General features: G+C 36.4%; 2 protein-coding genes and 1 long non-coding RNA gene across 6 annotated transcripts in view; 2 read left to right on the plus strand and 1 right to left on the minus strand.

Moving 5' to 3' along the window:
• The window catches only part of RGS17 (regulator of G protein signaling 17), an 87,225-nt gene extending 81,192 nt beyond the window's left edge, over nucleotides 1-6,033 (plus strand). For both annotated transcript variants that reach the window (XM_060029749.1, XM_060029750.2), the window contains exon 5: nucleotides 421-6,033. In XM_060029749.1, coding sequence (XP_059885732.1) covers nucleotides 421-609 — 189 coding nt within the window. In that variant the 3' untranslated portion in view covers nucleotides 610-6,033. The remainder of the gene's footprint in view (nucleotides 1-420) is intronic.
• LOC132436837 (uncharacterized) overlaps nucleotides 1-24,967 on the minus strand; it is a 76,027-nt gene that overhangs the window by 50,669 nt on the left and 391 nt on the right. The gene's annotated exons all lie outside the window — the stretch shown is intronic.
• MTRF1L (mitochondrial translation release factor 1 like) lies at nucleotides 7,833-18,482 on the plus strand. Of its 3 annotated transcripts, none has more exons than XM_060029745.1 (7): nucleotides 7,835-9,057; nucleotides 11,652-11,731; nucleotides 13,550-13,733; nucleotides 14,202-14,365; nucleotides 15,901-16,018; nucleotides 17,206-17,342; nucleotides 18,099-18,482. In XM_060029745.1, the coding sequence occupies exons 1-7, from the start codon at nucleotides 8,805-8,807 to the stop codon at nucleotides 18,297-18,299; spliced, it is 1,137 nt and encodes a 378-aa protein (XP_059885728.1). In that variant the 5' UTR covers nucleotides 7,835-8,804; the 3' UTR covers nucleotides 18,300-18,482. The 3 variants fall into 3 exon arrangements, with proteins under 3 accessions (XP_059885730.1, XP_059885728.1, XP_059885731.1); XM_060029748.2 differs by having other exon boundaries at nucleotides 8,811-8,948; XM_060029747.1 differs by lacking the exon at nucleotides 18,099-18,482 and having other exon boundaries at nucleotides 7,833-9,057; nucleotides 17,111-17,336.

Raw genomic sequence — 24,967 nt, forward strand, 5'->3', positions numbered from 1 at the left:
ACTTTTGAAGGAGAAAAGTATGTAGGGTTATTATGTAACCTTTGAAAACATAACCTCAAGATTTTGGTTTTTTGTTGTTTTTTTGTTTTTGTTTTTGTTTTTTTTTGCGGTATGCGGGCCTCTCACCGTTGTGGCCTCTCCCGTGGCGGAGCACAGGCTCCGGAAGCGCAGGCCCAGCGGCCATGGCTCACGGAACCAGCCGCTCCGCGGCATGTGGGATCTTCCCGGACCCGGGCACGAACCCGCGTCCCCTGCATCGGCAGGTGGACTCTCAACCACTGCGCCACCAGGGAAGCCCCTAACCTCAAGATTTTAGAGTTATTCTGTGAGGTTCCTCTGAAATGTCATGAATCTATACTTACTTAGTTGAGATCTTTTGAAAAAATATTATTTAATGTATCTGCTCTTATTTCTTTTTAGGTCAGCCTCGATTCTCGAGTTAGAGAGGTGATCAACAGAAATCTGTTGGATCCTAATGCTCACATGTATGAAGATGCCCAACTTCAGATATATACCTTAATGCACAGAGATTCTTTCCCAAGGTTTTTGAACTCTCAGATTTATAAGTCATTTGTTGAAAGTACTGCCAGCTCTACTTCTGAATCTTAATTTTTATTTTTAAAAAATCATTTTGGAGGGCTGGGATGAGAAATAAAAGTAGTTAAATAACACCTGAAACTGAGTTCCTGGAGAACTACAGTTTAGCATTCCTCAGGCTACTGTGAAAATACAACCATATGGTCTTTGTCTCCATTTTGTATCAAGGTTATCCATGGTTACGTTTGGAGAAAATACCACCTGAAACAATGAATTGCCAAATTAAGTTTGTTTCATTCAACACGCATTCTACTTGCAAGCAAACTGTATTTGTAGTCCTATGAACAGTCTCCTAGTGTATCCAGAGACTGCATGTGCAAAGTAAAACTGCTTCATTTGCCATGTAGTTGTTGTTAATATTTAAGCCAATGGCATAACTTATATCTGTATTTAAGGACTTTCGTGCAATATGGTCTTATAGAAATAATTGCCAAAAAGTTGGCTGTGGTTTGCATTTTTAAATATAATCTAAGACAGAAAAAGCCAATTTTTAAATTGTAACTATGATATTCAACATGCTATATACTGTGTTCAGTACACTAATTTTGAAGCCAATATTTCTGTACATGAAAAAAGAGCTATTTATCTCTGTTTGTTGGAAAATCCTAATGGGGAATTCCTCTGGTTGTTCACTGCCAAAACTGTGGCATTTTCATTACGGAAGGGTTTTCTTCATATATGTATATATATGAAGAAAAGAGAAAAAAAAGCACAAAACAATTTGAAGATATTCTATCTCAAAGACAAATCAAAGAGTGATATTGTTTTTAACTGTAATAGAGGAAAATGAATCTATGTATCAGATGTCCAATACTGTAATTAATTTATTAAAGACTGGCTCTCCAGTTCTAAAATGGTTGTGTAAAGTATGTACTTTAGCAAAAAAATAATAATAATAAGCTTGATAACTTAGTTTTGGAATATAAAGAAAGGATTTAATAAAGGAATGCCTATATGTAGCATCATAAAACTTTTGATGAATAGCATCTGTGCTGTGGCATATTTTCCTTGAAAGTGAAATCCAAGAAAAGCTAAGTTTTTAAGCAAGAAAAGTTTTATAGGGGTTCTCTAGAAGACAATTCTCTACTTCAGACCTTAACTGTTTTCACATAGTATCTTAAAAATGACTTATTTAAAAAATGTTAAAACCAAACCATTCTGATCCATAATTGAAAGGCAGTACAGTGCTCAAATCTTTCAGCTGCCGTATTATTTTTTATATGTACTACTAAATCTTTAAGACAAAAAATACTTGCCTGACATTGGCACGTACTTTTGACATTCAAGAAAACAGTATCCTCTCTCGCACACACACACAAAAGTCAGTGTCATATTTATATCAAGGTGTTACATTTGAATATTAACATCCCCTGGAGGCTATTTTTTTAATCTTAAACTTAATAAATATTGAGTAACCTAAAATGAAAGTTTTAAACATATTTATATCCACTAAGAATACTGGCCTTATATTAAGGATATTAAAATTATAAGTTTCCTTTGTCATTTTTTTAACTACCTCTCATTTTTTTAATTTATTAAAGTTTTTTTAAAAAAACCAAGTTTGGGGTTTTCTTTTTAACATTTATTTTACTTGAAAGGTTGACATCGTAATTTTCTTTTGCCATAAACTTAAAACATTTCAAGAATTGCTTTTTTAAGTGAATTTGATTTTCTAACTTATACAGAATTCAGGAGATATGATTAAAAGGGCTATTATCTATTCCCTATGCAAATATTTTAACTGTTGCAGTGTTTGACAAAATGGGATTTAAAAAAAAAAGTTTGCAGAGTAGAAAACAAAACGTTCTGTTTACACTGGCGTTGCTGACTATCCTACTATATTCAGCACTTTTAAATACATTATTTATGAAAATGTAGTTAAAATACAAGATAGAAAATATTTATAATTATTATTTCTTTTAACAAATGCGTGTTTCTGTCTGAAAGTGTTAGTGTGTTAAGACATGCTTTATCCATGTCAATTAGATATTTACTATTTGAACAATAGTTTTCAGTAATATGGTGAAAAAGATAGCTATGAAGATGTTTACAAAATGTCGTATTTTTTTCCTAACGAGTGAAGAAAAAGCTAAAAGAACAATCATCACTTCTATTGTGAAGTTTATTGTTCCTAAATTATCTAATTTTTTTCTTGATTAGAATTGTTATGCTACTATGCTGTATACACATATATGTTGTAATATCATACTTGTTGCTGTGTTTGAGGCACATGACTAGAAAATATGTAATATGCTATGATACACTGCATGCATCAATCTTTTTAAATGTAGACTTTATATTCTTGTTGTTACTATATATGATGGTGACTTGCTAGTCATAAGTTATCTTTATAAGATACTTTGGACTATTAGATGAATTGTCTGTTTGACAATACCTTTAATATTTTACCAAATGTAAAAGATAAGGGCCCTTATAAAGAGTCCTAATCTCTAACTCTGGGCATTTGTAGTATACAGATTTTGAAGCTAGTATATCCTTTTGAAATCTGATTAGGAAGTTGTGTTGAGAATGATTCTAGAGTAGATTTACACATCAGATGTTACGTGAGATTTCCCTGCTAAATTCCTATTTTCAGGGGAGGGGAGTGTTTCTCTTTTAATTTCAAAATGTTTAAAGTTTCCATGTAAGAGTATGTCTGTGTACTTGCAACGCTACCAATTTTTAAAGTATGGTATAATTCCTTCAGTTTTAATTACAGAGCTATAATAAACAAAAAAAAGCCCTCAACTGGTGTCTATGCTACCATTCCAAGAGCACAATATTTGTTTTGGTAGAGTTTGATTTTTCCTAGTGAGTAAATTCCTCCCTGGGGAAAAATTAGCACTTTAGAAGGTACACTTTATATTTTACATTGCCAAGTTATCTTTGTATACTGTTAGAATCTCCTAATGCACACAGAAAGAGGTTAATGCTCTTTAAATAATGCCTAACTTCAGATGTGTCTATAATGGAAAGAAAAGTAGAGGATATAGATTATATATGAATATGTATACATATATTTATATAAATTGGAGAGGTTTCTTCAGAGATGGATCTTGAACATAGATCACACTAATAATGAATGCATGATGCTTCTTTACTCTGGATAACTCTTATGATGTTACCTAAAGGTAATACAGATGTCCCGACAGTGTTATAGGGCAGCTCTAAGCACAGCAGGTGCACTGGCAAGAGAACAATAGCAAAACACAATTTTGATATCAACACTATGAAGTGCAAAAATCAAGACCATATAATGTGGTCATTTTTTTTCAATTTTAAAATATGTACATAGGATGACCAGTTCTGATATTTGGTCATGGTGCATGGGGTGTTTATTCGTATCCTTTAATGCTGCCTAGATTCTTGTGGAATGAAATGTGTATCATATAGTTACCTGATAGTTCGGTTTTGCAAAAAGATTGTAGAAATAAGTAAATAGTATTTATTTATTAGGGGCAAAAAAATACACTTTCACCCCATTAAGCTGATTTAAAATAATACCTGATTCTTATTTTTTGAATTTATCCATTTTTTTCTATACACTTTTAACTTACATTGAAAAAAATGTCATATTGTAATTGTAACAAACTACATTTGCAAAAAATGTAATATACCAGATGTGTTGAGGAAGAAATATACAAGGAAGAAATTTAACATACAATCAGAAAATAGGAAAATAAGCCACCTAAAATTTCTTAGGTCCAAAATGTCTATAGATAGAACCCTGTCAAACTTGAGTTTTGAAAACTTTGCATTAGATACATTGGCAAATTATTTTGAAAAGTGGTAAAGATACTTCCAGAATTTTTTTTTGCCTGTGTATTTATGTTGACAGTTTATGACCTTAATTTTCATAGTTTTCAGACACTTATATTTGCATGCCCTTTTCAGTTTTTAAAAAATTTCTGACCAATATGTTTGTTCTCCTGAGAAAACAATACTCAATCTGCAAAAAGTTTAGTTATTCCTTACTTGCTGCAACTTCAAATATTTACCAATGAAACTGATACCAAAAACTTGCTTCGGATCTTCTCTGCAACACTCTTAGTAGTATCCTTGCAACACACAACAGTGCACAGAGTGATAAGTTTTGTTTCCAGATACCAGGCTTTAATTATAAATTTGGTTTCAAGTTATGTTTCTGTCTCATGTGACTTTGGGCAAATCACTTATCCTCTCTGAGCCTGTTTCTTTATCTTCAAATGAGGAATATAATAATTTACAGGATGGCCATGGGAATGAAATAAACATGGAAAGAGTGAAGTGTTACATATAATATTACTATTTTATCAAAGTTCTCCAGCTCAATAATAATTCCCATTTTCAAGAATGTATGTATTAAATGCCATTTTAATGCACTTTCCCCCGATTTTTTTCAAACTATACTTTAAAAATCTGATTTAATTATTCATTAAAAAATACAACCAAGCTTATTTTAAGACAGAGGAATATATGAATATGTTATTGCTTTGTTCAATAATGTGATTCAAAAATCACTGTTCTCAGTTCACCAATATCACACTGAAGTTACAAAGAAGTATGTTTCTTTCAATGACACACACACAGATATATTTAGATGTGCATATGCATATGTGTGAGTGCGTGTATAATATTGTAGGTTTAAATCAAAGTTTAAATAAGAGAAATCATTTGAAAATTTTATTTCCACAGGAAATAAAACATTCCCAAGGATAGGAAGAATATAAATATCAGTTAATTTGCCAAATAAATATGTGGTGGTTAGATGTAAAACTAAACTAAAAGAGATTGGCCTGTAGAAAATATTGACTGGCACGGAACAGAAAGCATTCTTTTTACTATTAAGGTAGTATGATTTTTTAAATAATTTTATCATGAAAATATGAAAATAAAAGGCAGTTGTATGTTCATAAAAGTTTTCATTAAACCTTTTATTTTAGAACAGTTTTAGATTTACAGAAAAATTCCAAGGATAGTATAGATAGAACCCATATATGACACACCCATGAAACATTTGTCACAATTAATGAAACAATATCAATGCATTATTAAGTCTACACTTTATTTAGATTCCCTTAGCTTTTAACTGTCTTTTTTCTGTTCCAGGATTCAAGATGCCACATTACATTTAGTCATCATGTATCCTCTTAGCTGTGACATTTTCTCAAACTCTTCTTGTTTTTGGTAACCTTGGTAGTATTGAGGAGTACAGGTCTAGTATTTTGTAAGATGGCCCTCAACTGGAATTTGTCTGATCTTTTTCCCACGATTAGACAGGTGTTACCAGTTTTTGGAAGAAAGACGGCAGAAGTGCCATTCATATCACACCATTCAAAGGTACATACCATCATTACGACTTATTATTGTCGATGCTGAACTTCATCACCTGGCTGAGGTAGTGTCTGTTAGGTTTTTCCACTGTAAAGTGATACATTTTTTAAGAGGGTATACTGGACGTAAATTTACTGGACATTTACACTGAGATAAAAATATTCTGAGCAGATTCCTCAGCATTGCTAGAAGGTTCCATTAAATGACTGCTAACCAATACTATGAAGAAAATATAATGAACTGGAAATTGATATGGGAAAGTAAAACTCCAAAATGGTGTTAGCTTGAACATTCACTTAAAGGAGGTGAAAGTTAACTTTTTCCCTTGAACTACCTGTATGATTACCTTAATCCTCTGCATCCCTTGGATAGTGAAGATTTTAGTTTTACTGTCATAAAAGGTAATCGAAATTGATGATGATTTTGCTGAGTACTTTTCTATATTGCCTTCCACTGAACAATGAACACTGAATACTGGAATAATGTAAAAGGCTTGATTTTTTCCCCCTTGCTTTAAACTATCTGTCATAAATACAGTGTATCTTGTATATGATTTTAGGGTGTTTGCTAAATATTAAAAAGTATTTCAATGTGTTTGGTTCTGTAAAATTTATATTGAACGTGTGTGATTTTTTCTACCATGTTCATTGTACTTAATAATCTATATCCATATCTTGGACTTCACCAATATTTATTAGTGGACCATAAAGAAATTTTGAATGCATGAATATAACTTGAGATGCCATGTTTGGTTATTTTGCAATGCCAGAATAACTGTAGGTACTTATAAATTGAATAGATAATCCAGATTATTTTTCCACCAACTTAAGTTGTTTTGGGTTTTTATGCCCCCTTCCTTGAATCTATTTTATTATTTTACCTATGTACAATAACAGACTTCCTGAAAATGCTAGAATTTTCAACATGTAATAGAATTTAAGCATGACCATAATGGAAAAAAATGCAGAAATCTCGAACAGTGTATATTTCTTTGAGTTTACAAAAGTAAAACTAAAGCTGTTTTCATTTGACTATATTGTGGAAACCTATGGATATTATTGTAAAATGCACATGCGTTACACTGACTTTTTAAAAATGTTTTGAATAAAGAATTCACCAATGTATCCTTAGAAAAGTTACTGTTTCCTCATTGGTGTAACACTATAGGAGTAAAGGTGCACTTAATTATGTTGCTTAAATTGCTTACACATCTGAGGGAGAATAATTGCTGGCAGGATTCTTTACATTGTTCTATAAGGTTATCACTTGTTACATTTTTGCACCTTTTATAAATAATAAAGTATACTCTTGAAATAACTCGTTTTGAGAATTCAGCTGAGAGATTTATGTTGAGTTCAAGTAGCTCCCACAATTTCTATGCTTAAACTAATATTCAAAGTTGAGTTTAGACCTGGAAAAAAACTATTCCTAAAAGAGATGCAGACAACCTAATCAGTCCTGTTCTATACTCGGATTAGAATTTTTTAAATTGGGTTTGGATCACTTTTAAAGCAAAACAATTTTATAAAGTAGTGTGGCTTAATACACATTCAAAGTGAAAAAAGATTTGAGTTAGTTGAAGCTTCTAAGTAGCAAAACCTATTTTTGTTCTATATTATTTGGAGAGTCAGCTCATTCTACTTTGCATTTGTATATAGAGAGCAAAGAAACGATGCAAGCTCATTTTATAAGAATTTATACTTAACCTCAACAATTCTGATTAGATGACTTAAGAATGACTTAACCTTGTCAAGGGTTCCCGTATTTTACCATTTTTTTACAAGAATAAGTAAGAAGATTTTGGGTATATTAGGTCTCTGTACAGTTACACCACCACTTAGTAAATCCTGCTCAAACCAGTTAGGTAGTGGGAGTTCCCAGATTGGACGTTCAGCCCTTGCATTCTCAGGCCTGTCTAGATTGTATTATTCCCTCATATACATTCCTCTGGTGGGCTATGAAAAGGTCTTTTGAAAAATGCAAAAGCATTATACCAGTAAACTTCAGTATTCCTGGCACTAATCCACTCTCAAGTTTGGGAGTGGAGGTTGGTGGTTTTGTGGGGACGGGGCTAGCGGAGGCGGGGCTCTGAAGGCTTTGCTGGGCTGTGATTAGTTGCAACACGGAACGGCTCAACCACCTTAAAAAGTAGCTGAGTAACAACGAATAAGTGAGAATGGGCATGAGACTCGGTGTGGAAGGAAGCCGTTTTAAAGCAGGTAAATTAAGTGGTAGATAAAGGGCAGGAAAGCAGACTGCTAAATCACTCCGTGGTTGCCTTCGAGTCTACCTGTCACGTCTTTGTTAATACGAACCTTAACCACCGTCGAAAAGAGAAACATGAGCAGGAAAATTGGAAGAGTAAACACACGTACACACTGATAACCATCCTACAATTCGCTCTTGGAGACGACAGACCAGGCTGGCAAGAGAGAGGACATCCGTGCTGTGACCTCAGCCCCTCTAGCGGACAGTAGGCGGCCCCCCGTTGCTGTACTTTAAATCCTCACTGAGAGGCTGGCAGACAAATCTCCGACGTCAGAAAATGTAGTGACAACCTATTGCTTTCTCCTTCCGGTCTAACACTCCGCCCCAGCTCGTTCAAGGAGGCGTGTCTGACCTTGCCTTTAGAGGAGGTGCCCGAGGTCTCTCGGACCCTCCCCTATCGCTTCCAGCTCTGCCCCTCAACTTCCGGCCTCCGCAAATAATACGGCGTTTAATAATAATTGGCCGGAAGTTCCCAACCAGGCTTCCGGGAGGCCCTTTTAAACCTGCGCGTGCGCCAGACGGGGCTTGGGTAGGTCTCGCCCCTATTGCCAAGCTGCACAGTGTCGCGAGACTTGCTCCGTCCGGAACTTCCGGCTCTTGTCCGCTTCGGACGTCCGGCTGTAGCTATGCGGTCAAGGTTTCTTCGGAGTGCTTTTCGGTGGGCCCGGCAGGCTGCTGGCACGGCCCGCCGACACGTTAGCTGCGGTAGCCTTCCACTGGAAGAGCTATTCGCCCGCGGCGGACCCCTACGGACCTTCCTCGAGCGCCAGGCAGGGTCTGAAGTCCAGTTGCAGGTCAGGCGGCCTGAGCTGGTGGCAGTGGCCAAGCTTCTGAACGAGAAGGAACAGGAACTGCAGGAGACCGGGCACCTGCTACATGGTAAGGGCCGGGCCTAGGGGAGCGGAATTCAGAGCAGATTCTTGACTCTTCATTTGCCCTTGCCACTAAGCCGCTGCTCAGATGTCCACACTCTCTCCGAGTCTGAAGTCTGCTCGGTTGCAACCCTTTTTGATTGCATCAGAGGTCAAGGCATCTGTATGTGAGTTCTGGTCCCATCCTCTCCTTGGGCTCCCTTGACAGTGCTCTGCGCCCTTTTACAAAACTTAAGTTGACCTTTACTGGTTGCGTATTTAATAGCAGGAGATTAGCTCGCCAGACAAATAAGGCACTAGTCCTGTTATGGGCTCGAGAGCAGTGTTTCTAAGTGTGGTACAGGGACCACCCGCAAAAGTGACAGGAGAGGTTCGTGCTAAGTAAACCCAGACTCGGAATCTGAGACCTAGAAACATGCGGTTTTAACAGATTTCCCAAGTGATTCATGTCCATTCGAATCTGGATGGGGCCTATGTTTCTGCATTTGCACAAGCTTCTGGGGATGCTTAGTTGCTGGTCTGTGGCCCACACTTTGGAAAGGCTCTAGAGAGGGTCACAATCTATTGGGGGCAAGAAAGTTAATTATAATACAGATGATAAGTAAAAATATTTATCAATAAAGACCTAGGAGAGCAAGGAGAACTTGTTGGGAAAGACTTGTACAGGGATAAAGGCCCACCCTTAGATGATTTCATAATAATTTAACCTTTATTGATCCTTTGCCATATTCCAGGCTTTGCTTAGCTTCCTTTATCTAACAACTCATACAATTCACGTAATAAATTATGAAGTAGGTTCTATTAGCCTCATTCAACAGAAGAGGAACCTCAGACATAAAGATAAAATTACTCAGCTCGGGTGACACCGTTTGTAAGGAATGGAGCTTGGATAGGACTGACCCCAAATCTCATGCTCGTAATCACTGAACTCTGTGTTAACCAAGAAAGGGGAGGTTGGAACCATTTTGTAAGGGGGCTCAAGTACTAACCTACAAAGTTTGATTTCATCCTGTTGGCAGAAGCCAGCCAGCAGAAGCTTTCAGATTGGGAGTGAATGATAGGAATAGCTTTCTTGCTTAGGAATCTTGATTCATGGCAGTTTGGAAGCAGCCTGGAATAGGACTGAAGATGCCATGGAAAATGGGAGACTAATGCAATTGTATAGTTAAGACATAGTATCCTTTGGGAAAAAATTAAATTGGTTTCATTCCTTAAGCCAAGCTTAAAGTCCAAGTAGCAGCCATAAAGCCTTAATATTAAAAAATACATTTTTATATTGATTACATGTTGAAATTGGTAGTGTTTTGGGTATACTGCATTAAATAAAATGTAGTATTTAAATTAGATTACTTCTACACTTTAGTTCCAATCTCCTTAGCCTTACCAGAACACTGCATTTCAGAGCTGAAAGGCCCCTTAGAGATCATCCAGCTCAGATCTTTCATTTTATTCTTGAGATTACTGAGACTCAGAAGTTAGGTGTGTTGCCCTAAGAGAACCTTGGTGGTTGAACTAGGGCTAGAATTCATTTTTCCTTTTTCTAATTAGGCACATTTTACATTTCACCAAATTCTTGCCAAAATAATTCCCTGCCATTCCACCAACACTCCCTATATTCGCCTATCTCAGTTTTGCTGTTTTCATTCTCTCTCCTTAATTCTTTCCTTTTTCTGCCCATCCCCAAAACAAAAAATCTTTCGGCATGCTGTTATTTTAGTATTTAATCACTTAATGTTTTAGGTTATTTTTTGTGAGTTTTTCTCCCCTAGAATAATATAAAGAAAGTAAAATGATCTAAAATCCTGCCTTGAGGGCAGGTCTTAACATATTATCCCCAGCTCCCAGCATATTGGCTGTTAATACATGAATAAACATTCCAGCTGATAGAGTTTGTTCTTTCAACAGAAACAGAAAATTGTAATAGCTAAGAAAATTTCCGCCTGTCTCCTTTCTATAGGCTGCATGTGGTCCATAGGATAGAGGAATGAGGAGGTATATTTTGTACAGTAAAAATGAAAACTGAAAGATGAAATAAGAATTAGGTAAAGCCTGAGAGAGAAGACTGCTTCATGTAAATATTCTGTCAGTATTAGGCTGGGTCTAAATGTTTATTTAGGTGGACACTTTTATATTAATGAAGCATTTACTAGTAAGACAAATAACTTCCTACTTTTTAACTCAGTTTTGGTCTAACTGGTGGTACCTTCTCTTCCCCTTCCGGCCTTTCTAACTAGCTCAGTGTATTCATTTGTTATTGTAGAGTCTGAGTTGGAAAACTAAAAGCATATTTGTTAATATGAATGTTTTGGGGAGGCAGAATTATAGCAAAGCTTTGTAGCTTCTTTATATTTTTCTATAGAGATTCTTTTTATTTTGAACATATACTTCTGTCATCAGGAAAAACTTAAAAAAAAATTTTTTTAACTACATGCTTTTGAAAACTAATGCATAATATGCTTTAAATTAATAACAGTTATTAAAAGGACAGGATAATTATTATTTTTCCCTTAAGCTACAATAACAATAAAACTATTACCTTGAATTCTGTTAGCAATTTAATACTAATTAAGGAAAACTTAACCTGCTGCCTTTTTTTCTTAGATGAAAATGAAGACTTAAGGAAACTTGCAGAGAGTGAAATAACTTCATGTCAGAAAGAAATAGCTCAATTGAAGCATCAGGTATGGTATTTGTGCAAGGAATAAAGCATCCGTGCATGCTATTACTTCTAATGTATTTTATTAGAAGTTTATAAAAGCAAGTCAAGAACTAAGCAGCTTGCTAGTATTTATAATTATAAACTGGTTTTTAAAGAAGGAAAAAGCATACTCCCCATGGCCCTGTTTTTTTATCATACTAAAAGGATTGTATTGATAGAACTCTGAAAGAAAGATGACTGTCACACTAATAGGATTTGCCAGAAAGGCAGTGAAATGTTGGTAGTATATTTTCCATCTTTTGTTTCTTGAAGAGAGGTGAGGATGGGGATGGACGATGAGAAGAAGAGGTTATGGAGCGATGGTAGGAGGAAGCAGGAACATTTCTTTATCTTTGTGTCTCTGACACTATTACAGTGCCAGCCTAGAATAGGCCCTTAGAATTTTTAAAATGGAATTGCATTGCTTTGGCTTTATATCTAGGAGAACTGCAGAATATATGGAGTTAGACGAAGGATCATGAAATTAGATCCACTTTTCATTAATTCTGTAAAGCATAGCTTAAAGGTTTACAGCAGATATATCTGGAAATATAAGTGAAAGAACATGATAAGGTGAGGAAGGATCCTGGAAAGGAGGTGCTTAATTTAGAGATTCCCTTTATCCAAGTGTAGAACTTACCAAAAATTAATGTCCCCACCACCAGTCTAGAAAAGTTCCACTATAGAGTGAAAGGTTTCATGTAGCTTGCCTTCTACCCATTTTCTAAATTTTTTGTGACGTAGAAGGACATACGTATTAATGGTTTCTGTTCATTGGCTAGTAATTAACAGATGTAAACTCTATCATGTTAGTTTAAGATTTGAGTGGTCACATTCTATTGGCACAGGCCAGAGAGATGGAAAAGTAGGAAAGCAAGTATAGCTCCTGACCAACACAAAGTGATACTTCAGAACTCGGGTAGCCTTGGGTTCAAATTCTGGCTCTTCCGCTTTCTAGCTGTGGGATACTGGGCAACTAGAGTTAAACTTCGTTTTCACTTCTTAAGGTGGAGCTGTTAATAGAACCTGCCCAGGATGTTTTAAGAATTAAAGTACGTAGAGTGCTTAGCAGAGTGCCTGTCAATATTAAAGAACCAATACATGTTGGCAGCTTTTTTTCTTAATTCACCTCATCTAAGAAGTCTTTTTTCTGTATCTCCTTAATAAGTACATACTGCAGTGTGAAACACAGAATTGTAATGAAAGGAAGACTGATTTAGGCACGAGGGTCTGAGTTCTTGTGCCTGTTTGGGCAGTAACTAACGCCATCTCACTTCTATTCTCATTTTCTTTTACTTGTAAAATGAGGGAATTGGACCAGATCTTCTCTAAAGGCCTCTCCAGTTCCAAAATGGCAAGTTTCTCTTCCATGTTGAAGAAGCTTCGAAAAAAATGCAAATGCAATTTGAGTGTTTTTTTCCTGCCATACTAGGCTATAAATTTCCAGGGACAGAGCTAGAATCTTTTTGTATGCTGTACACAATATAGTGTACTACTCACAGCAAGCACTGAATTATTAACCGAGTAGAGAACAGATATGTATACATGAACACCTGAAAATAGAAACACCTGTAAGTGTCAAATGAACATATATAGCATTTATAATGTAGTTATAACATTAATATTTTTGGAAATTTTGCATTATATGGTTCTAATTGGCAAGATAACTGAACAGTAATCAGCAATATTAAATTATTTGCTTAGGGAAACTTTAAATTAAATATTTAAAATCCTACATCTAATCATTGAGGGTTTTTTTTAAGTCTTAATTATAGGAGGGGTGATATTTTTGTATTTGCAGATTATCTTACTTTTGGTTCCCTCAGAAGAAACGGATGAAAGTGATTTGATCCTGGAGGTAACTGCAGGAGTTGGGGGTCAGGAGGCAATGTTGTTTACCTCAGAGATATTTGATATGTATCAGCAGTATGCTGCATTTAAAGGATGGCATTTTGAAACCCTGGAATATTTTCCAAGTGAAATAGGTCAGTAAACTGTTTTGAAAAAGTATAGATTTAATTTATCTATCTACATATATTTTAGGAAAGGGTTGGAAAGTTCATGACTAGGCTTTATAATTTATAAGGATGCTTAAGTAGTTTTATGCTTATCATTTACTTAATAATTTTGAATGCAAATATATCAAGTTTGAAATGGCCTATAAAACATTAGTCATTCAGTACTAACCACTGAATGAGTAATAGTCTTTTAAAAGTGGTCCTTTAGAGGTGTTACTGAACAGTTAACACCATAAATGCTTTATGTTTAATAATTATATGAAATAAAGATATTAAGTGAATATCATAGACTTGTTAAAGGTTTTCAGTATGTTTTATAATCAATATGCTTATTATGTAGCTCTTTTAAATATATTTCAAGATGGTAGAAGTGATGGTCAGTTGTTATAAGTGGTAGGAAAAATAAAATAATTCCCTTTTCCCAATGTTTTCAAGGTGGCCTTAGACATGCATCTGCCAGCATTGGGGGTTCAGAAGCCTACAAGCACATGAAATTTGAAGGAGGTGTGCACAGAGTACAGAGAGTGCCCAAGACAGAGAAGCAAGGCCGCATCCACACCAGCACCATGACTGTGGCGATCTTACCCCAACCCACTGAGGTGAGGCACCACAGGCCCCTCTCCTTGGAATCCTGGGACCAGCACAGTGCCTCCCCCAGAGTAACACTCACTTTACTGAATTGAGTGTCTCTTTTGCATCATGTATGTTGAGTTGTTTTTACAAATACATTCTCACAGTCCAAAAAGTATGATTTTAACAGTAAATGGTAAGAATTAAGGATATATAAGTGATCTAATCTTACATTGCCTATTTATTATTTTTTCTCCACCACTAAGCTTCAAGTAGCTATTTTGAGACCATGTACAGGAGAAACGATATTAAATAGAGCTCGAGAGTGATTACCTTTATAAACACTTTTGCTTTGTGTGACTTGTTCTCAGAACATTAACAGCGAGAATCCTGTTTTGACAAAGGATAACTATTACTTAACAAAATTGCTGCTTTATAACCCAATCATATTAAAATGGAAATATATTGCTACAGTGTTCATAATGAGTATACTTTATTTTCACAGATAAATTCTCAGACTGTATAATATTTTTAAGGTAGCTTAGTTGGGAAGTTCTATTTTGCTTATATCCCTTCTGCTGAAAAGTGATAGGAAATATATGACTTGTTTTTCAGAATGGAGTATGAATGATTTGAGAAGGAAGTTTGAGTGTTTCTCTCTAATAGGGTTAATGGAGTTCCTTTCTTCATGTCTAAGTTTTATGTGAAGCCTAGATGAGCAACAGAACAGTTAAGGGAGAGAGTGAAAGGGGATAGATGGGAGGAGCCACGCCTAGATATAGTCACTTTGGCTTAAGCATCTTGGAGATGTAAGGAGTTTTCAGAAAAAGATGGAGACTGAAGACTGAGGTCCATATGTCATCTCATTTCATTCTTCCAGCAACGGTAAGAAGGAGCCACCCAGGGAGACATGGAGGGCCTGTGAATGATAGGATTCCTGCTCCTGGGGTTGAGGACATCTCACAGACTGGGCTGTAATGGTTCATGAAAGAGCTTTTTAAATACAGTGCTTTGGATGGTGACTCGCAGGACAGGGCATTATCCTGATGTCAGACCCCAGTGTATTTATGAATTGAGTCTACACCCTTGACTTCTTGGCCTTTAACATTTCCGTTTGTCTCTCCTCTGCCTCTAAATATGTTTAAATCCTCCTTTATTTAAAATTAAACAAAATAAAACCTTCCTATAGTTCTTAAGCTCGTGTCATTTTTTTTCCCCTTCTGCTAAAGTCAAATCATTTAGCTATTATATTCACATTTCTATTACTCACATTTCTGAGTTCTGCTTTTGGTAAAAAGAGGGTAATTACAGAGAAGTCCAGTTTTTGAGGATGAGGGAGGGTTTGTTTTTCTTTTACCTTATGTTTTGATAATGTGCTCTTCCAATAAGAAAAGTTTAAAAAATGGTGTCCTTCCAACTACTTTCTGTTCCTAAAATTAAACCTTCTAAATCTTATATAAATTCTATACATGACATGTATTTATATTTATAAATAGGTAGTTCTTCCCTTTGAACAGATCATACATGTAATTTTTTTAAATCCCAACTTTTCTCTTACATATAGATTAATCTGGTGATTAATCCTAAAGATTTGAGGATTGATACTAAGCGAGCCAGCGGAGCTGGGGGGCAGCACGTAAATACCACAGACAGTGCTGTCCGGATAGTTCATCTCCCGACAGGTATGTACTTATTTCTTCAACATAAAACAATGAAGAAAGAAATCGAATTTTGAATTACTTGATTAATTTTCCACTGACACAGGTCGTCAGTTATCAGAGGAATACAGTTGTTATTTAATACTTGATTTATCTTGAATCCTTAGCTGAAACTCTGCAGGATAATTACAAAGCCAGAAAGAGGGAGGGATCTAAGCCCAGGTAATTTCCATGTTAGTGACTATATCATTAATTTAAAAAAATCCTCACAATGACGTAATATCATGGGTTCTTCTTTATCAAAAAATGGTCTAAATCACTAGTTCTTACCCTTTTTTGGAGGGAGGAGGAGATGGATTCCTTTGAGAAAATGAAAGCTTGGACCTGCTACCCAGAAAAACATGCTTATATGCAAAGTTTTGCAGGTAATTTCAGGGGCTTCTTTCCATTAAGTCCATCTACAGACATCTAGGGGTTCTGTCTTAATTCTGGACAGTAAGGCAATGGAGCTATAACTCAATATTCCTTAAGACTTCAAAATACTATTAGTGTACAATACACTATTATTAAACGTGTTTTTACTGTTGATTTACATGTGAGAAAGAGCATATGGTTAACAGACCTCCGTTGTCTAGAAAGAATACAAGAGCCGCCGACTGTAAATGATCTCAGTCATAATTCCTGTTGACTGAGAGTGGCTGATGGGAGTGCTGGGCTCATTTTCTTCTTTTTTAATATGAGGAAATCCTCACGTTAAACTTGAAGATGATGTCTTATGTAATACATATTATATAAACAGGAATAGGAAAAAAAGTGGATGGAAAGACTCAAAAATATTAATAGTGACTAACTCTGGTAATAAGATTAACTTTTATAATTCAGTTTGTATAATGAGTAGTTATTACTTTAAAAAAAAATTATGGTGACTAGCTGAAAGTACCAGAAAATAATCCATTTTAAATGACTAATGCTTATTGTTTAGTATGTATGCCTTCAATATGGAAATACTTTGAGCTATAACTCAAATTTTCAGTTTTCCGATAACTGTAAAAGTTACTTGTTAAGTTTACAGTCTTCCTTTTTTATATTAGAGTCCTATTTTTTCCCTTTATAAAGGAAGAAGAAAAAGAATGAGAAGAAAAAGGAGTATTCCTTGATAATAAATGAAGATTTCTCTATTAAAACTCTTTAATTCTCATAACACTATTCAGGTGTTGTTTCCGAATGCCAACAAGAGAGATCTCAACTGAAAAATAGAGAGATGGCTATGAAAAAGTTACGTGCAAAACTATACAGCCTGCGTGTAGAAGAAGAAACAAGTAAACGATACAATGCTAGAAAGATTCAGGTAAAACTGAAATCTTACAAATGCTTCTAAAGGATAAAAATATTTTTAGATAAACAAGGTTTTGTATGTGTTAAAATCATTTCAATGTATTTGTCGAAATTAGAGTATAATTCAAGTAGCTCAACCAAGGGCTGTACTTGTTTTATAGCAATCTTACACCTCTGCCCTGTTTTTTATATTCAGAGGTGTCTTTCTCATTCACCAAAGTTATTTTTAAAAGGTATATGGAATTCCCATTCATTTTGAATCCTTTGAAAATTATGGAAGAAAGTTGCAAAGCAAACTGAACTTACTTCCTGTTTGACATTTGACTTTATGTTAACTCCTTAGTATAACTTTGTCATCACTGATGACAACCAGATTAGTTCGCAGAGGTTATATGTGTTCAGCTATAGCATCTGAATATCAGCTGTGCGCCAGGCTGTGTGTGTGCACCGTCACTGTGCAGTAGGTATTGTCTGTATTTTACAAACGGGGAAAACTATAGAGTTGAAGTAAATTACCTGAAGTCTTAAAGTATTAAATGGCAGAGAGAGGATTCAAAATTCAAGTACTAATCTGTCTGACTTTAAAGCCTATATTCTTTTCTCTCTATCAAGTTCCCATGTTACTTGAGGATTCAGAATGTTTAAAACTTGCTTCTTAACATTGTTGTAAATTATAAACCAAGAGCTTAATCTCCAGGTAAGTTAAATTTGTAGGTTTAGTTGCCCTGAATTTAACTGTATTTCATGTCTCTTTTCTTTTAATATATAGATTGGCACTAAAGGAAGGTCAGAGAAAATAAGAACATACAATTTTCCACAGAACCGGGTCACAGATCACAGAATAAACCAGTCACTTCATGATCTTGAAGCTTTTATGCAAGGAGAGGACCTACTGGATGAACTTGTACAGTCATTGAAGGATTATGCTAATTATGAATCTTTGGTAGAAATTATTTCCAACAAAGTTTAAGTTGACTTGTTATTAAAGACTTGTATAGCTTATGAAAATTCTATTATAGCAAGTCACATTGTGTACATACCAGTATTCTCTTGAAACACATGAGTTAACACAATTGGGAGTAACATGTTTTTAATACATAGGTAATTTATATGAATCGTCTCTCAATTTATCAGTAAAAAGTATTACAATATAGTCATGACTCTGGTTGTACATTTTGAACTCTTACAAGAAAGGAAAACAGTCCTTTGTTTTATGTAAAGTATTTAACGAATGATCAGAAATTTGGTTTAACTCTTAAGGAAAACTTCAAACATAAAACAGTAGAAATATGACAGTAATTATTGTTATTAGTCAAGGTTCTAGTCAGGAGACAGAAACCATACCTTTAATTTGAACAGGGATAATTTTGATATAAAAAATTAACCAACGATGGGATTAGCTATTAGGAGATAAAAGGTTACTACTCTAGGACTGAGAGAGAATACCCAAGGAAAGAATACCCTTGGAAAGGGCTTCCCTTCCCTCCAGGTAGAGAGTCAGGCCTGTTGGGAGAGTAACGCTGACTAGAAGCCTAGGCACCCTGTGGCCCAGCCAACTTGACACATAAAATTAACCATCAGTGTCCCAAGAGCACCCCTGGCAGCTGTGCATAGAGACAGAAACAAAAGAAGCCCCTTCCTCGTGCACTGTCTGTCCACCTACCCTACTGACAAAGCTTAACATGGTACCAGCCGGCAAAGGAGAAATGTTTATAGGTCCAGCTCCAATATCACAAAGTAAGGCAATAAATCGGTAACTGGCACAACCATACTCATTGCTTAGTTTCAGTAATTGAAGTTATAAATATGTTACACTTCACCCTTAAATATTTCAGCTTGTATGTAAAAAAAAAAATGACACTGTTCTACTTAATCATATACTATCATCACACCTAACAAAATTCACAGTAATTCCCTAACATCTTCAAACACCCAATTCAAGTTTTCCCCAGTTCTCCCCGAAATGTTTTAACTGGCTTCTTCAAACCAGGATCCAATTAAGAATCACAGATGGGAATACGTGATTATATTGCTTAAATTTCCCTTATTCTAGAACAGCCCTGCCAAACGCTGCCCCCTTTTTTTCATGACACTGCACTGAATTTTCACTTGAGAAGGCGAGACTATTATGGGTCACGTCATTTGTTCCTCAAGTCACAGTAGTTCCTGCAAACTGGAAGTTAAGAGCTTAAGACTAGGTTAGTTTTGCATAGTCCTTCCCTTTCCTGTGACTTGGCATTTTTGTCATTAAAATATACAGTTAAGTAAGCCAGCCTGAATGCTCTGATATGCTAAAATGTATTAGATTCGCTAAAAAATGACTTCACCCTTGTGAAATAAGAATTTGTTGAAAGTGAGCTTAAAGCTAAATCAGTATAGTCTTTTTTTCTATCATAACATTTAAAAAGTTGTTCTTTTTTCCCTGGCAATCCTGGTTATGATTAGCTTTTTTCTGATAAGCCTGACTTCAGAGAATTGAGCCTGAGAGGGAAGGCGAGCACAAGAATGTCTGCCTGAAGCTGTACAGCTGGTAAAAGACTTCTTGGTGTTGAGAGCAACAGCAAATAAAGTAGTGTGCTTGAGAAATAGACCCCCCCCCCATGGTTCTCCCATGGTGTGTGCTTCACTGCAAAAAGCAGTCATAAATTCAAGCTGTTTAACTACAAAAAAGGAAAAGAAACAGGACATGTCAGTTACCCCATAAAAAAAGTGAGAAAAGCTAGAAATGCTGGCTCGAGAATATTTTGAAAACATGAGGTAAACGAAGAACTACAATTATGAAGAGCTCTACCTAGTGGATGATGAATAAATGTCAAATTTATGGTAGTTACAACAAGGTGGGATTTCGAGAGAAAAAAAAGTGATTTCACTATTAAGGTTATATGATTGAAATGTTAAAGTATTAGGAGACATTTAGTTAACTCTCAAAACTGCACATTTTTTCATGTGTTTGAGTCAACAGTATTAATTTTTATAAACGTACTACATAAATTCAAAACTACATTATTGTCAGGCAGTTGTTTCCTCTTTAAGTCAACATTTATTAGCCAAATTCCCTTTAAAGCCCCAGCATGTGCTAAATTTCAGAGTAACTTTATATTGATAATTTCTTACCTTATTGCTCTAAAAGGGAGGTGTAGAAAAACCATTAAAGACAGTTAAGAATTTAAGCTGGCCAAAGGTTATCAGATACATCAGAGAATTTTAATTTGAAGAGTATCCCTCTACCCTGTAATGTTCCGCTCAGGAAAGCCATTCTGTTCTGCCTTCACAGGAACAGCTGATGAATGCCCCTCTTAGTGACCTAAGCAACTCAAGAATGCAGCAAGACGCGTTCATTCAGCAGTCATCATCACTGAGCACAAGGCCCAATGCAAGCCTGTGTCTCCCAGATTTACCACTTTCCCCTTGGGTCTTTTGGTTTCCTTTTTGAATGAAAGGGACACAGCTACAGGTTATTAAATATTACAGTATACTGTTATTCAATTTCTCTTTACCTCCTCTAACGTAATAATTAGAAAAGTTGCACTGAGATTATGAAAGGTCTCGAATGTTGTATTTCATTCTGTGAACAAGGGAGAGCCAAAAGTCTACTCATTCTGTCCCCATCCCTCTCCAGTCCCTCCCTCTCTGCACCACAGGAAAAGAAAGTGTGAGAGCTGTACTAATGAAGGTGGGAAAGAACCTTCCGTGAATTTTCAAACTTCCTGCCCATTAGAACATCACAGTTGGTTAGAAAAAAATTATCATAATACTTTGGTAGTGTTAACAATATAACTTTAAGATATGTATCACCATGTGCCTTATGAACACCTGTGGAGTAATTGACAAATTCTGGTCTGTGAACTGACATTGGCTTACACTTCACTAATCTAAATTAGTTATTCCTGTATGATCAAATGTAATTTTTGGAACCCAGGAAAAGGTAAGAATAGAGCAACAATTTTGGCGTGAAGCTTACTAGAACCCTTCGTCTAACATTTTAAGGGCCTTAGAACTTTGTAGCTGTTTGCACAAACTATGCATCTACACAGCTACCTGAATTATAAAGCACCCAATGTCGCTCCCACCTGCCTTTGCCTTCCCTGCCCTCTCTTCCTAAAACACATAATTACCTCCACAGACTTCAAGGTCCAACCCAAAGGGAACTTTTGCACCTATGCAGTCAACTGCTCTTCATTAGTATTCCACAGCCCTTTACACAACAGTATGAAAACACATGGCAAGGCAGTAAACTCACTGGGTTACTCCTGTCTCAGGTTTGTGTGCGTAAGAAGGAAAAGGGAAAGGGTGGTCAGGAAATGGAATGTATTATTAACCCTTTCACATCATTTCATTAGTGGACAAAACTGTTTTCTTCATTCTCGTCTCTTCAACACCTAACTTCATGGCACTAAAAAGATGTCTAAAAGGCAGTTAGATCTAAAATTATTTGTCTAGAAATCTGGTGTATTGTTCAGGAAGAACCAAAACTGAACTTCATTTCAAAACGGCCTACAACATCAGTTAATCAAAACTCATTCAGCCAGAATGGAAATTTTAAAGACGTATAAATAAAAAATCACTATGTCTAAAATGAAACGTCATATTCCTCTATAACCCGTTTCTCGTTGTGTGATCTCAGTTTCTTTCACGGCACTACCATTCTCCCTCTCTCAAAATTAAATTGTAGTCATCTTCGATTCCTCTTCCTTATATGCAGTTTACTCTAATGCCTACTCTCCTAAATACCCTAAACTTCACTGATTCCGTTATCACCACTATGGTCCACAATTGCTTCTCCCGGACTACTTTAATAGTCCCCTGCATCCTAACTCTAATTCAGGTCACACATACATAACTGCCAGATTCATCTTCCTAAAATGCAAGGCTCTGATCTTGTCACCCTTCTACTCAACAACTTAATAGGTTCCCACTGCCTCCCAAACAAAACTCCAACTCTGAAGTATGCACGCAGCACATCCGTATCCCTACCCAGCATCCTTTCATATTAGCCCACTTTACACACCACCCCTTTATGTCACATCAAATTAATTTTTCTTGATAAACCCTCCTGCACTTAAGCTTGCCCCCATTTCGTTCCTATGCCAGGGAAGGCCACTCTCCTCCCCATTCCCTTAAAAGACATCCCCAACAGCAAAGGTTCACGTCTAGAGGCAACCTCACTCCCCAGGGGATACGTCTCTATGTTTGGAGACAGTTATCACAATTTGGGGTGGGGGGCAGGGGGAATTAGAGGTTAAGGCTGCTGCTACACACCCTACAATGCACAGCATAGCCTCCACAGCAAAGAATTCTCTGGCCCAAAATGTCAGTAGTGCTGAGGTAGAGAAACCCTGTCCTACAGAGTAATCTCATCCTGGCATACAGCAGTAACTCCGCTGTTCTATAAAAATTCCCACAGTAACTAGACATATTTGACTCATCCAGTGTTCACAGCTGTATTTTGTACACCTTATCTCCTTCCCCCTGTACTCATGATGCTTTTTATTCAAAGATTATTTACTAAGCATCTACGTCTATTAGGTGGCTGGCCCAGATAGGAAGCAAAGGGGCAGGTACCACATCCCAATTATTTCCAGACATTTCCAGGATGTCTTGCATGCTGTAGATCTGCAATAAGGATTTGGTGAGAATAAGGGCAATTCTCTCTGCGCTTCATTTTGCACCTAAAAACTCAACAATTCTGATTGATACTGATTTGTAGAAAAAAAGAGGTACATATATCTTGACATCCAGTAAAATTCAGAATATCCCTTTCTAAATTTCTCACTAAAAATGAAACTAACAGGTGCTCATGAACCTACTGAAAAAGTTAAAGTTAACTCTCAGTTAAGAATAATATTTCAACATAATTAAAGCTCTAATAGTTAAAATCAATATTAAGTAACTTAATAAGCCTAAAGAAAAAGACTCTAACAAACTATTCCAGCATGCAATAAAACATGCTTCACTCTTCATATTACCTTATATTACGATAGTAATTTTAGTTTTTCCAATATCTTAGCCTTTTTCTGAAAATAAATTTTAAAAATAACTGCTGGAGCATACCTTTTAAGCTGTGGTTAAGATTCAAAGGTTGTAGTCCAGGTGCTCAATTAATTTAATGAGAACCCCCCTCCCCTCAAATTTCACATATTTGCATCTAAAAATAAAAAAGGTGAATAAAGATGATCTCTGAGGTCAAATGGGAAAGTAATATGAAAACGTACTTATACGCAATCAAGCCTCCCACAAGTACTATTACTCCTCAGTATAACACAGAGGAAAGAGGAAAGTACGTGGACTTATCCTAAGACTGGTGGTTCTGTGGGAATGAACTTACACTTTTAAGCACAATCAGAAAATGAAAACCCTAAGGTTATTGGGAGAATTAAAGGCTAATTTTACAAAGTGCCTAGTAGATAAAAAAGCTACCATCGCTTTAATATTCATTCAACAAATCACTCCCTTGCTAACATTCCTCCAACAGTTAACCAAGTCCTACAGGATCTGGCTTCTACCTATCTGACCTCACCTCCTACAGTCTTTTGCTCTGTAGGCTCTAGACTTCCTTCTAGCCCTGGAAGAAGCTATGCGCCTTCAGTCTCTTTCCTCTGCTTACTATGCAGATCTCTGCATTGCCAGCTGAACATTCGGACCTTGGTCCAAAGCCTCAGAAACCTTCCTGGCCACCCAAAGTCCTTAACCCTGCCCCTACTGCCCATTCTCTACCCCCTTATGTTGTTTTATATTCCTCTTTCATTCAATGAAATTGTTAATTGCGAACTTCTTTCCCATTAGAAAGTAAACTCCCTGAAGAACAGGACTTTTTGTCTTTTCAACCCTATGTCTGCAGGACCTAGCACCAGGGCCAGGTAAGAGACATGACTCAGGTGCAAAAATTTAAGGGGATGCCAAAAATTTCAGCAACCCAGAAAAATACTAATTTAATGCAACATTCTGAAAAATAAAAATTAACTCAAAAAAACATGAACTATCGAAAATTTTACCTAAAGACAGGATCCACTCAGCACTTGTATGATTCATCCTGATCCCGGCCCTGCTTCACGCAGGACTTGACCACAATTTGAGCGCTTTACCACAAGCCAACTATTAACTCTCCCCGAGGCTGCAGAAAAGCAAAAGAAAGAGGGAAAACTGCCAAAGACAGGGATTCGGACTCTGGGGAGCTCACCTCCTGTAGCGTCACTGTGTTGTGACCAAAAGCTGGGTCGGGGGACTGCAACGTCACCACTTAAAGCACACATTCAGAGAGTGAAAAGTTCAGCATGACAAATTATACGGTACAACATGTCATAGAAGACTTAACAATTAATACTTCCTCCGTTTCCTCCATCACTAGAAAATCAGGCCAGGAGCCTTCGGTCCCAGGGTGTGGAAATGGGAACTCCCAGGGCAAGATGACTGATTCATTCATTCATTCTAGAGCAAGGACTACTGTGTGCGAGTACAGTAGATTTAATAAACTAAACGTCCGTAACAAAGCAGTGGTGGCTGGGGAACAGTGGTTGAAAATAAAAACACGCTTACAAGAAGAAGTGACTGTCCCAGCCTCAGCCCCTCCAGAAGGCTCCTGGGAGATGCGGGCCCAGGTCTCCCCGCACCACGTCAGCGGGACCAGCTCCATGTGCCTGG

This window comes from Delphinus delphis, chromosome 14, assembly GCF_949987515.2.
Source record: "Delphinus delphis chromosome 14, mDelDel1.2, whole genome shotgun sequence".
NCBI lineage: Eukaryota > Metazoa > Chordata > Mammalia > Artiodactyla > Delphinidae > Delphinus > Delphinus delphis.